The sequence below is a fragment of the Desmodus rotundus genome, chromosome 8, assembly GCF_022682495.2.
Source record: "Desmodus rotundus isolate HL8 chromosome 8, HLdesRot8A.1, whole genome shotgun sequence".
Taxonomy (NCBI): Eukaryota; Metazoa; Chordata; class Mammalia; order Chiroptera; family Phyllostomidae; genus Desmodus; species Desmodus rotundus.
The window spans coordinates 93,992,455-94,005,682 of record NC_071394.1 but is presented as its reverse complement, the minus strand read 5'-3'; the positions used below and the strand labels follow the sequence as shown (position 1 = coordinate 94,005,682).

General features: G+C 49.0%; 1 protein-coding gene across 7 annotated transcripts in view; it reads left to right on the top strand.

Annotated features, from left to right (window-relative positions):
* The window catches only part of SRGAP3 (SLIT-ROBO Rho GTPase activating protein 3), a 348,421-nt gene that overhangs the window by 282,247 nt on the left and 52,946 nt on the right, over positions 1–13,228 (top strand). For all 7 annotated transcript variants that reach the window (XM_053929334.1, XM_053929335.1, XM_045192165.2 and 4 more), the window contains 2 exons: positions 2,508–2,592; positions 12,530–12,557. In XM_053929334.1, the coding sequence (XP_053785309.1) occupies positions 2,508–2,592; positions 12,530–12,557 (113 nt within the window). The remainder of the gene's footprint in view (positions 1–2,507; positions 2,593–12,529; positions 12,558–13,228) is intronic.

Sequence of the window (13,228 nt, the reverse complement as noted above, 5' to 3'; positions counted from 1 at the left end):
TGGGAGAATTTGTGGGTATGAGAAGTGCATGTGAGTGCTAATTCACGCTGGCAGCAGAAACAAAGGAATCTGGATGGCAGGGCAGGGAAGGGGGGCCAGCCTGGTTGAAGCTGAAAGATAGAATTCACCGGCATCTATGTTAAGGGTCATCGATGTTATGTGTTCGTGTTAGTATTCAATTTATCAACCTGGTTGACTAGTACACCTTATGCCTTGATTTTGTAACATAATTTTGGGTATTTAGAAGGACATAATATTCCATCAGTATGATTGGATGGCATTCTTTCCTTCATAGGTCACACATGAAGGCTGGGTGAAGCTTGGAAGAAGGGGGCAGAGTCCGTAGGCCCCAGAGACCCAGGGTGTGAGTGGATAATCCACCAAGGCTTATTATGTTTTGGGATTAAGAGCTTCAACTACCAGGGGCAGTGGAGTGTGATAGAGAAAATATCTACTTACACCTCAGCCCGAAGCATTTAGAGAGAGCCTGTAGGAGAGTAGTTGTTAAACTGAAGTGTGCATTTGAATCACATGGGAAGCTTGTTCAAAACATAGGTTCCCAACTACTATCCTCCCCAAGGTGGGGCCCTGGAATAATGAACGGCTTTGGGCCTCTGTGGGGTTCTCCTCCTGTATAAAATGAGGGCTTAGGCTCTTAACATTCCAAAGCAGGAAGCTGCATTTTGACCACCTCCCTAGCTGGGTGGGAGGCCACAGTGCCTGCACTGCACTTGGAGAAAACTGCAAGTCAACTCTCCTTTTACAGCGAAGGGGCTGTGGCGGCCCAGAAAAGTTCAATAACCTGTCCAAGGCCACACACTGAGCGGCCACGGCTCGGAGTCTTGCCTCCTCCTGGGTAGAATGGGAATGACGATGCTCCCCATGTTTGCCATCCAAGATCGTGGTGATGACCAAGTGGATGTGTTTGAAAACTGTCAAGTGCTCTATAGATACAAGGGGGAGTGACTCTTCCTGGCCAAGGGATGAGGTCGTAGGAGCTAAGAAAGGCCATGGCCAAAGTGAGGGGCCATCACAACCTTCCACCAGCCCAGCACTGCAGAAACCCACCGAGGTGGGAGCAGGGTGAGGTGACCCAGTGTTACCTATGCAGATGTCAACCCCCACCCCAAGGGCCTTGCCCCTACAACTGTGTTCATAGAAGATGCTGGGCTCCAGACACTCCTTTACAGGTTGTACTGGGGCCCTGAGCCTCCAGGGCTCACTTCCCTGCTCCTCTGCTCCCCCTTCTGAGCATTCTGGCTGGGGCAATAGAATAGATTTCTCTGTGAGAAACTAGCTGGCAAATCTGGAGCAATTACATCCATTCATGTGCCTCAATTCTCGGGGTTCTTCAGTTGCTATTCCAGCTACTTAGAATGTTCCTTCCCTGATGTACCTACACAACCCCCTCTTCACCTCCTTCAGGCCATGTCGGCTTTGCAGCAAGATCTGCCCGAGCCCCCTGTCCTCCATTTCTGCCTTATTTTCATTCAGAGCATTCCTCCCCAAATAGTGTAGTTTACTTACTTTTGGTCAGCTTGTTTCTCTTCTCACTCTTTTGCATCAGCTCCACCAAGTCAGGGATTTAACTAAATCTCTCAGCATCTGCTATAGACCAGACATATAGTAGTCACTGAACCAGGTAAGGACCGCACCTGCAGTGGCTCCTGGTCCGGTGAGGGCACGCCGCAGCAGGGGTGACTCCAGCCCTGTGTTTGTGTGATGCAGGGTGGCAGGGGAGCTGAGGGAAGTTGGTACCTGTGTGAAGGTGTGGCTAAAGCCCTGCTGAACTTGGGACAGACAGATACATTTCTATTCTGGGTGGCCCTTTTCCTCCCCACTGCACAGAGCCCACTGTGCTTGGCTAGACCTCTGAGCTCGAGGCAGCCGGGGGTCCCAAGGGCCTTGAGCATATCACTTCCCTGTGCCAGCCTTACCTCTCTCATCTGGAAAAAGAAGAAAACGTATCCCCCTATGCAGTGAGGGTTATTTTAATAAGACCATCTCTAGGGGCCTGCAGAGCCCTTCCTCCTTCAGAGGCAGGCCAGATGAAAGAAAGACTTATTTCGAAGCTCCTCTCTGACAGATCTGATAAAGCTCTCTTGCCTCAGCTGTGTGCCCCCAGGGATGGATCCGTCTTCATTGCTCTTGGCCCAGAAGCACAGTGGAGCTTTGATGCCCAAAGATGCCCTCTGCTGGGCCCCCACAGCCCTCACCTGTCAAAGCGCCTTTCACTGCTCCCATTCCCCCTGAGCTTTCTTTGTGTTCCCAGAACAGACCTGGGATGCCTGGAGCCCTCATAGGTCTGGGCAGCCACACTCAGCGGAGCTGGGGATCTGATGGAGCAGAGCGAAGGAGCAGCTGCAGAGGCTCCCCTCTCCCCATGCTGGGGTCCTTGAGGGTGGCATGATCTCCCTTTGACCTCTCCACCCCAGAGGTCCATTCCACAGCAGATTGTGGGTCTTGGCCCTGCAATCTCTAATGTCCTTGTGCCTTGTGTCTTACAGAAATTTAAAGAATATGTGAACGGCAGTAACCTCATCACTAAGCTGCAAGCCAAGCACGACTTACTCAAGCAGACCCTGGGTGAAGGTGAGTCAGGTGGCAGAAGCCTGTGAGGAGGGGCTGTCTTCCCCACTGGGTTCTGTTGTGGCGCCTTAAGCTGTTTTAGCTTCAGATACTGGGCACTTGGCAGAATGAGACCTGGTACTGGGGCCACCTTCCAGGACTGGGTAGGCTGCTGCGGTCTCTAGTCTATCACCCTGGTACCAATGCTGAGAGGGCTCCTGTCTGGCTGCAGAAACTAGGGGGCAGACACAAGTTTTGGTTTAGGTTGTAGGGGAAGGTCTAAGGCAAAGTGATAAAGGAGTCCCCAGTAGGGAGGGGGTGGGACTTCAGAGACACAGGAATACATTGCAGTGACCGGGATTCTAGGTCCAAAAAAGAAAAATGCATATGTGTAAGGCAGGGTTCGGTCCTTGAGGGGCCTGAGGACTAGGTTTAAATCTACCCAAAGGTTTCCATGGCATACGAAGCCTTATGTCATTTGACCTCTGCCCACTTCCCTGACCTCAGCTGCCATTCTCTCCTCCCTTACTGTGCTGCAGCGACACTCAACTGCTCTCTGCCCTTCAAAACTCACTGGGCTTATTCCTGCCCCAGGGCCTTTGCTGCTCCCCCTGCCTGGAATGCCCTTACCCCAGATCTTTGTATGGACAGCTCCTTGTCCTTCGGTTGTCAGCACAGGTATCATGTCCCCAGTGAGACTGTCCTTGCTTCCCAACCTCAAGGAATCACCACCTCTGTCCCATCTCATTCATCATCATGTGAAATCATCCTTTGTATTATTTGTTCACTTGCTTACAGTCTTTGGTCATTCCTCCCCCGCCTGCCCAACAGTATCATATCTTAAACCAGAGTAGGGACTTCCTTGCTTATTTTGTCCATCACTTTATTTCCATTGCCTAGAACAGCATCTGGCTCATAGTCAGCCCTCAATTAATAGTCACTGAATGAGTGTTGAATAGAAAGATCACCAGAACATGAACTAGGACCTAAGGTCAAGGATGGTTTACAGCAAGTGCTGGTGGCCCTGGAACATGGAGTGAGGCGAGGCTCTGAGGGGAGGAGCTGACCTGGGTCTCAAGCTGCTGGGCCTGCTTGGAGCACCATTAGCTCCGCCCCAGACATATTGTGTTCTGTTTGCAGAGGGCTGTTGGCTGACTGATGTGCTCCACCAAAAGGAAAGGAAACATGGGGTGCAGGAAATAGGGAGCCAGCACGAGATAGATGAGGGGAATTTCCAAGGTGATGATGCCAGTAGATCCCTAGATGACAGCTGGAAGCTGCCCCAGAGGGTGCCCAGGACTTGGGGGCAGGAAAAGCGTTACAAGATGAGAGTTGTCCTGGGGCTGGGGCTGGCATTCCCTGGCTGTTGGCTGTTTGCCATCTGACGTGGATCCTGGCCGGCAGGATCCTGGGTTGTGGTGGCAATAGACAAATACACACAGACTACCGAGTCCTGTGGAGGAAAAGGGACAGCGCAGCCACTCTCTCAAGAGGAGAGCACTCTGACCCTTGCCTTGACAGGCTTTCATTGTTTTTCTAGGCCCCTTACATCAAAGATGGTCCTTGTTTACTACGAATAGGTTTGTTTTGGGTGGTTATCTTTTACAGACAACAAAAGAGAGGATGTTGTTAAATACATCAAAGTAGGATGTTTGCAATGTGAAGGGAGAAATGGTCCAACCGGTTATGCTCCATACTTGGGAGGGTCTAGCTCAGATTTTAGGAAGATAAAGATACTCAGTAACCATTTGCTGCCTCAGGGTGAGGGAGTTTTAGCAAGAGCAAGTCTCATAGCAGCCTAGGTACAATGCAGGCCTGATTTCCCACTGGAGAACCTGTCCGTGGACGTGGGTCCTGCCCGCCAACCTCGCTCCCCACTGGCTTTTCTGAGTGGGGGCTGGGCCACATTTCCCACGCTTGGAACAGTTCCCCACAGCCATCCACAGCATGTCCTTGCCCTTCACTGGACCACTCTCTTCCCTTTGGGGGTGCACATCCCGGGGGCTGTGCCCTGGTCACTCAAGACCTCCCCAACACTGTCCACTCAGCAGACTACCCCCTGGGCCTCCGGATCTGCAGCTGCTTGGCATTTGTGAGCCCCATGCTTTAGAGAAAATGGTGAGAAATTAAACCATTTCCCAGCCCCAAGGCACTTATAGTCTAGCTGGGAGACAACTCATGAATTCATGAACAACTAAATAACAATAACGTTGTCACACAGAAAGACTGGGCGAATTCCCAAATGAGCAGCACACACTCTGAGGCCTGTGAGTCAGGAGAGGAAGGGACCACCGTGGGTCCAGGAGAGCTGGAAAGGCTTCAAGGAAGATTAATAACTAGGGCTTAGAGGAATAACCAGGGCTTTAAAACTAACACTGATGGAAAATTTTCAATCAACTTCATTGGCATGTAACTTGTAGACAATAAGATGTGCCCATTTTATGTGTAGAAATCAGTTTTGATAAACATACACCCCCAGGTATAATCACTCACATCAAAATATAGAACATCCCACCACTCCAGAAGTTCCCTTGTGCCCTTCTGCAGTCAGTCCCCCCATCCTCCACCCCACGCAACCACTGCTCTAACTGCTGTCACCACAGATCAGCGTGCTGTGTGCCAGCCGGCGCGAGCTGGGGAACTTTGGGGAGTGATGGAAATGCTCCATATCCTGATTTGGGTGGTGGTTATACCAGGGCATGCATTTTTGTCTAAACTCATTGACTTGGGGGGAGGAGAGGGGAGAGTGAGTTGCAGTGGCCTTTTCTTCATTTCCTCCCACCCCTCCATCTTCTGTGCGCCCTGACCTGACGTTGCAGCGTTGGGCCAGGTGACTGGGGCCATTGAGGGATGTGAGTAACAAGAGGGAGACACAGCAGGAAGAATGGAGCCAAAGAGAAGAGACAGAAAGTCCTAGAGGGGAGGATGGCGAGGTGTGAGGGGGCATCGCCCGACTTGCATTGGAGACAACGATTGGTGCTTGTGGTCATGGGGCCACGGGCAGGCGGCTGTTTCTCACGTCGTGTTTTTCACGCTGTGTGACATGGGAGTTGGTGGCTACTAAGGTTTTTGAAGTCGGACGTGCTGGATTTAGAAAACTAGATGTTCTCTCAAAGAATCAGATCCCTGATGAGAAAGCGCTTCTCTCCGGCTTGCCTGTGCGTGCTCTCAGATGCGCCTTTCATTACTGCCCCAGCCTGAATGGCCTTAATGAAGTGATGATAATAATTTCAGTTGGCGTAACTCTTGACCCATTTGGTCTTCCGAGTTTATTTAGTCTACTACACCTTGCTCTGCGATGGGATTCACCAGGCCTTCTTCTCAGTTCGAGCTGAACAGCAACAAGAAAACTGCAGGGAAGTGCAGCTCAGGAGTGTGAGGGCAGCTGAGCTAAGAAGGGCTGTCTGGAAGACCCCCTAGCCGATTTCCAGTGAGCCGGCAGTGGAGAAGCCACTGTGTTTCTTTGATACCCGGGACAGGGAAGTTTTAATAATTTGTTTTAAACTAATTTTAGACTTACAGAAAAGTTGCAAAGGTAGCACAGAGTTCCCGTGTACGCCATGTCCAATTCCCATTATTATCCTACAGTCGTAGAGTGTACTTGTCACAATTAATGAACATTGGTGTATTAGTATTAACTAAAGCTGATAAATCACACAATTACTGAAAAAACTGAAGCTGAGACCAGATCTTTGTCATCATTGCTGTTCACTGCATGAGGAAGGTATACCTGGATGCTTGGGGCACTGGGTGAAAGGGGAGAATTTTCAACCAGGAGAATTTGCACTGACTTAGACTGATAAAGTTCTTGCCCGCTGGGCAAGGGGAGGCATGGAATCAGCAGGCCAAAAAGAGCTCAGAATTTTGGCTGGTTCATTCTTTTGAGTGTCGGATGGTTCACATCTACCTGAGCACATGGACCTACATCCTGTAGAAAGCTGTGCGAGGAGTGGGGCTAGGGTGGGGTCCCACCCGCAGTGGTGGTCTTCTTATTTCATCTGAGACCTATTCTGTGTGGGGAGGAACGATCTGGAAATTGTGAGAACAGGTGAGAAGTGTGGGGCCAAGGGGAATCCTTTGACTGAAAAGTTGCAAGGTTTTTTTTTTAATTAAATAAAGTATCATGTCACACGCCTCAATTTCTCTCAAGTACTCTTTTGCCAGCTTGGCTGAAAAAAAAACCCCATAAATTAGAGAAAACACAACGTGTTTTTGGTCACCTTCACTTAGAAGTAAATTTTTGAACATGACTGATCCCAGTACACAAGTAAAACAGATTCAGTTGTCATTCCTTGTTATAAATTATGTCACTGCCACATCTTGGGAACAGGAGCACCTGCCCTTATATACCTCTGGCTGTTGCTATGTTGTTTTATTGGCCAGAGAATTCCTAGTGTATTATCTCTGAGTCTTAGCCCTTTGACCTTTTTATTGCTCTGGGTAGTCTGTAAGCTCCAGGGCTTACGCCAAAGATACAGGTGGTTTTTCAATTTACTAAAGCCCCTCACGAATGAATGTGTGTTGCCCATAAAAGGGGTGGGACACAACCTTTTCAGGCCAAGATTTAATAGCCCCTTACAGAGCTCTGTATCAACCAGGACCAGACAGCCTGACCTTCTAGAAAATGACTGAGCCACCGAGTATAAAATACTTCTTTTTAATCTCAACAGGTCTCCAAAGGGAAAGGACAGAGTAGTTTTGATTTCTTATACTTGTTAGAAGTTGAGACAACAGATTCCAAAAGATGTTGGTGATGGGGCTCTTGAGAGCTGGAATGTGGTCTGAAGCTGAGGAGAGGGTGTGAGCGTCCTCGCCAGGGGGAAAGCTTGCTGTGAGGGTGCGCTGACTGACCTTCCACTGCAGCACCCCAACCCTTTGATCCCTGTCTCCCCACTGCTTCCCTCCCTGCCCTGTCTGTCCGTTCGTCTGTCCTTCCATCTATCCAAAAGCACAGGCACTGTACTTGGCCAAGACTGAGGGTACAGTGTGTACAAGACAGACAAGGTTCCTGCCTCTATGGGGAGAAGAGACCTCAAACAGTAAACAAACTATGAAGTAAAGAATTATAACTGTGATAAGGGCCATGAATGAAAAATTCGGGCTGAGGTGGAGAACAATGGTGCAGGGGCAGCCATGGGGTGACCTGCTTTAGGTTAGCTGATCAGAGAGGCCTCAAAGGGGCGAGGCTGTTTAAGCTGAAATGTGGTTTAAGCTGAGGCTGAAGGAGGAGAAGGCGTCAGCCATGTGGAAAACTGGGGAAAGAGTGGGGGGCAGAGGGGCCAGCATGTGCAGAGGTGGGAAGGATTGTGGTGGGCCAGCACTAAAAGGAGGGCAGCGTGACTGGCCCGTCTCGAATACGTGGAGGAGTGGGCAATTGGGGACCAAGAGGAGGAAACTCCTCCTAGGTCCCTTTGTGAGTCAGGCTGCACCTGCGACTGCTGACATGAGGGAACGATGCGCTTTACGGTCAGCGCAGGCCACTGGCCCACCTTTCATGGGCTGCCATTGGCTCCTACTCAGGGCCCTGGGTCTACATGAAAATTTACTGCAGATTGGTGTCTGGTAGGAGTTTGCTGCAGACCCTGGGCATACAATCAAATCAAGCAGAACACATTTGTTTCACCTGACTTTTCTGCTTTTCTGCTTTTCTGCTTTGGTCTTTGGCTCCAGTTGAACCCACTTCAGTCATTCTTTTTTTTTTTTAATATATTTATTGATTATGCTATTACAGTTGTCCCATTTCCCCCCCCTCACTCCACTCCATCCTGCCCCCCCCTCCCTCCCACATTCCCCCCCTATAGTTCATGTCCATGGGTCAGACTTATAAGTTCTTTGGCTTCTACATTTCCTACACTATTCTTACCCTCCCCCTGTCTATTTTCCACCTATCATCTATGCTACTTATTCTCTGTACCTTTACCCCCCTCTCCCCCTCCCACTCCCCTATTGACAACCCTCCATGTGATCTCCATCTCTATGGTTCTGTTCCTGTTCTAGTTGTTTGCCTAGTTTGCTCTTGTTTTTGTTTTAGGTGTGGTCGTTAATAACTGTGAGTTTGCTGTCCTTTTTACTGTTCATATTTTTGATCTTCTTTTTCTTAGGTAAGTCCCTTTAACATTTCATATAATAAGGGCTTGGTGATGATGAACTCCTTTAACTTGACCTTATCTGAGAAGCACTTTATCTTCCCTTCCATTCTAAATGATAGCTTTGCTGGATACAGTAATCTTGGATGTAGGCCCTTGCCTTTCATGACTTGGAATACTTCTTGCCAGTCCCTTCTTGCCTGTAAGGTCTCTTTTGAGAAATCAGCTGACAGTCTTATGGGAACCCCTTTGTAGGTAACTGTGTCCTTTTCTCTTGCTGCTTCTAATATTCTCTCCTTCTGTTTCATCTTGGCTAATGTAATTATGACGTGCCTTGGTGTGTTCCTCCTCGGGTCCAGCTTCTTTGGGACTCTCTGAGCTTCCTGGACTTCCTGGAAGCCTATTTCCTTTGCCAGATGAGGGAATTTCTCCTTCATTATTTGATCAAATAAGTTTTCAATGGTTGGTTCTTCCTCTTCTCCTTCTGGCACCCCTATAATTCGGATGTTGGAACGTTTCAAGATGTCCTGGAGGTTCCTAAGCCTCTCCTCATTTTTCCTAATTCTTGTTTCTTCATTCTTTTCTGGTTGGATGTTTCTTTCTTCCTTCTGGTCCACACCATTGATTTGAGTCCCAGTTTCCTTTGCATCACTATTGGTTCCCTGTGCATTTTCTTTTGTCTCTCTTAGCATAGCCTTCATTTTTTCATCTAGTTTTCGAACAAATTCAACCAATTCTGTGAGCGTCTTAATAACCAGTGTTTTGAACTGTGCATCCGATCGGTTGGCTATCTCTTCCTCGCTTAGTTGTATTTTTTCTGGAGCTTTGAAGTGTTCTGTCATTTGGGCCATTTTTTTTTTTGTCTTGGCGCATCTGTTACTTAAAGGGGCGGAGCCTTAGGTGTTCACCAGGGCGGGGTAACACTGGTCGCTGTGCTGTGAGGATGTACGTGGGGGAGGGGCCGAGAGGGAGCAATGTCGCCCTCTCCCCTCTCCACCGGATTTCAATCTTCCACTCCACTACCCACAATCAAACTGGGCCCCTCTGGTGCTGGTTCCCGAGTGGGTGGGCTTGTGCACACTCTAGGCCCCTGTGGGTCTCTCCAATGACCTCTCCTGTGAGGCTGGGGGTCTCTCCTGTTGCCGCCCCAACCCCCACGGGCGTTTTCAATCAGAGGTTTGAGGCTTTATTTTCCTGCACTGGAGCCCTGGGTTGCGTGGTCTTCTTTGCTCCCCACCGTTTGTCTGGTTTATCTGTGCGCTAATGTGGGTCCGCGGGGTGCTACCCGCAGCTCTGCCTGCCCCATTCTCCACCACTCTGAGTCCGGCCCTCTCGGTTTATCTGCGCGAATGTGGGGCTGCAGGGTCTGCTAGTGGTCAGACTGCCTGCCCTGTTCGTCCCACACTCTGCCAGTCTCGGTCCCGCCACGGCAAGTCGAGTCCTCTCTGCCCCAGCTGCCCATCCCTGCCCCTCCTACCGGTCTAGATGAATGTTTATTTTTTATTTCCTTGGTGTCGGACCCCCTTGCTGTTCGATTCTCTGTCAGTTCTGGTTGTGTGAGGAGGCGCAGTGTGTCTACCTACCTACACCGCCATCTTGGTTCTCCCACTTCAGTCATTCTTGTAACTGCTTGTGGCTTTGGTCAGGAATTAAGGAATTGTGTGATTTGTTCTAAGTTCTATTTTCAAGTCTCTATCACTCTCTTCTTCCCCTCTTTTCTCTCCCTAGCCCCATTCAGCATTGTTTTCTGTAGAGAAAATAAATGCTTGGTTCTTTCTTTTAAAAAGTCTCTTCTTGTGAATGCTGGGTGGGATTCTAGAGACTGGAGGTGTGCCATCCAACGCCGTGGCCACTAGCCACGCGTGGCTATTGAACAGTTGAAGCATGGCTAGTCTGAATGGAGATGTGTGAAATGAACACCAGATTTCAAAGAGTTACCCCTCCCCCAAATACAAAATATCTTATTCATTTTTATATTGATACATATTGAAATTATATTTTTGATATGTGATATTAAATACAATATATTATTAAAATTACTCTTCACCTGTTTCATTTTGCTTTTCGTAATGTGGCTTCAAGAAATTACTGCTTGCGTTATATTTCCATTGGGCAGCACTGGCCTAGGGGTTTTCTCCTGCCCCATGAAAGGAATAAAGTCCTGAACCATGCAGTATGGAAGAACTGCACAAGCAGTGTGCTAAGTGAAAGGGGCCAAATGCAAACGACCACATATTTCATGGTTCCATGTGGAGGCAGTGTCTGGAGTAAGCAGGTAGATGGAGACAGTGGGTGGATTAGTGGTTTCCAGGAGCTTCAGGTGAGAAGCGGGAGTGACTGTAAATCGACACAAGGGATCTTTCTCATGTGACGGAAATGCTCTAAAACCACATTGTAGGTGATGGTTGCACAACTTTGAATATTAACTAAAAATTATTGAATTTTACATTTCAAGTAGGTGAACTTTATGGTATGTAAATTATGTCTCAGTAAAACTGTTCAGAATAAAAGAGGGGGCAATGGGTATGAGTCTGGAATTCCAGGGAGGTGTGGGATCTGGAGGTAAGATTAGGGAGCTCTCAGTAAGCATCTGAGGTCACCCAGAGAGGCTCCCAGAAAGAGAAGGGGACGAGATCCAGGGTGCATCCTGGGGCATTCCTACCGTCAGAGGGTAGAGGTTGGGCAGATGAGGAGGAGACAGCAAGAGAAACTGAGGACTAGCCTATAGGCAGGAAGGACACTTGGGAAGTGTGGAGCTATGAAAATCAAGAGGAGAAGGCTTTATAAGAAGAAGGGAGCAATGAACTGAGTTGAATGGTGCTGAGAAGTTAGATAAGAACAGAGAAGATAGTGGATTTAGCCACACAGCACCATCTCCTGGGAGTGGTGAGGAGAGAAGCCAGCTGCAATAAACTGAGGGGAGGAGGGACAGGGGCCCTGGACAGCTCCCTTGGGAAGCCCTGTTATAAAGGAGAGCTGAGAAGTGGGGATGTCATTAGAGGGACAAATGGGGTCAAGGGGAGGTTGAAAGCTAGGATGTACACATCCAGAATGTGTTCACACACTGAAGGAAATGATCCAGAAGGGAGGAGACTGGTGATGCTGGAGAGAGGGAGATGCTTGCAGGAACAGAGCTCCTGGGAAGGGTAGAGGGATGGGTCCCAGAACACAGGCGCAGAGAGAAGGAGTAGGCTTTGGCAGAAGCGGGGAGCCTCCTCAGGAGTACCAGCAGGTAGCAGGTGAGAGGGCGGGTGCAGGTATGTGGGTGGGTCTCTTGGAGGCAAACCCAAGACCCCAACTTACTGATTTCTCTTTGCCATGAAAGGAATTGAGCAGGTCCTTAGCTGTGAGTGACAGGAGCAGGGTGGGAGGTGGGTAGCAGGGTTGAAGACCAACAAGAAGGTATCTTGTAGCTGATACACTTTAAGGCCAATCAGTCTTAGTTGACATAAAGCAAAGCAAAGTATGGAGCTTTAGTATGCATAGACAGAATCACCTGGGGTGCTTGTTAAAGTGTAGGTTCCTGGGTTCTTATCTCAGACATGCTAATTTAGGAGGCCCATGGGAGAGCCCAGAAATCTGCATTTTTAGCAAAGGTCTCTGGTGATTCTAATACAAACAGGAGGCTGTAGTTTGAGAATCACTGAAGAAATTTATGCGAACAATAAAAAATAAAATGTATGTGGACATAGCCCTATGAATAGGAGGCACTTCAGATTTGATAAAAGGCTGTTATTTTTAACAGACCACAACTCACACATGATTTGGTTTTTCATTTTACAAATAATTAAAACCAGTTGGTTTTTGTTTTTAGAAAAATGTCTTCTCTGGTTAAAAAACAGCAACTAAACAGTAACATATACTTTTCTTTCCAGGGGAGAGAGCAGAATGTGGCACAACCAGGTAAGAGCTGGGCATCTTGTTTTCTCTCACCTGTTGCCCTGAGGTGGGGAGTGGGAGGAGGTGGGAGGAGCAGGAGAGAAGCGGAAGGTGGAAGTCAAGACTGCTGAGAGCTCAGACTGGCTGGGCTGCTCTCAGAGTGGGATAGCTCTTCACCACTGTTGCAAGGAAGTGATGTTTTTACCACTGCTCTGCTGGGATGCTGATGGGGAGGGGGCTTTCAGAGTGGCTGTGGGTCAGTGGGGTATGTCCCCACCTCAAGTGCACTGTCTATCAGCTGGGACAGTAATATATTGCGGTGGCTGAGGGCAACCAGTAGAGGCCAGAGACTGTGGGGTAGCTGTTGACCTTTCTTCCCATATGGCTACTGAGCAAACTGCCCAGCTGAAGTGTGGGGCCCAGCCGAGGGTCCCCGTTTGCTAAGGCTTTGGATTTGGCTGGAATTGCACATATCTGGGCACATGCATGCGCATACCCATGTAAGCGTGCACAGACGCCCCTACTGCCCGCGCCCTGGCTTTGGACCTCACCTGCACCTGGATGGGGAGCCCCTTGTTGGGAAAATAACAAACGGGCAACTTCTGCTTTCTCTCCAGCTTGCTCAGCGTTACCCTTTGTGCCTTCCCCTGAGCAGACCAGAGCCAGTGAACACTTTCCACTTGGCAGCTGGTAGC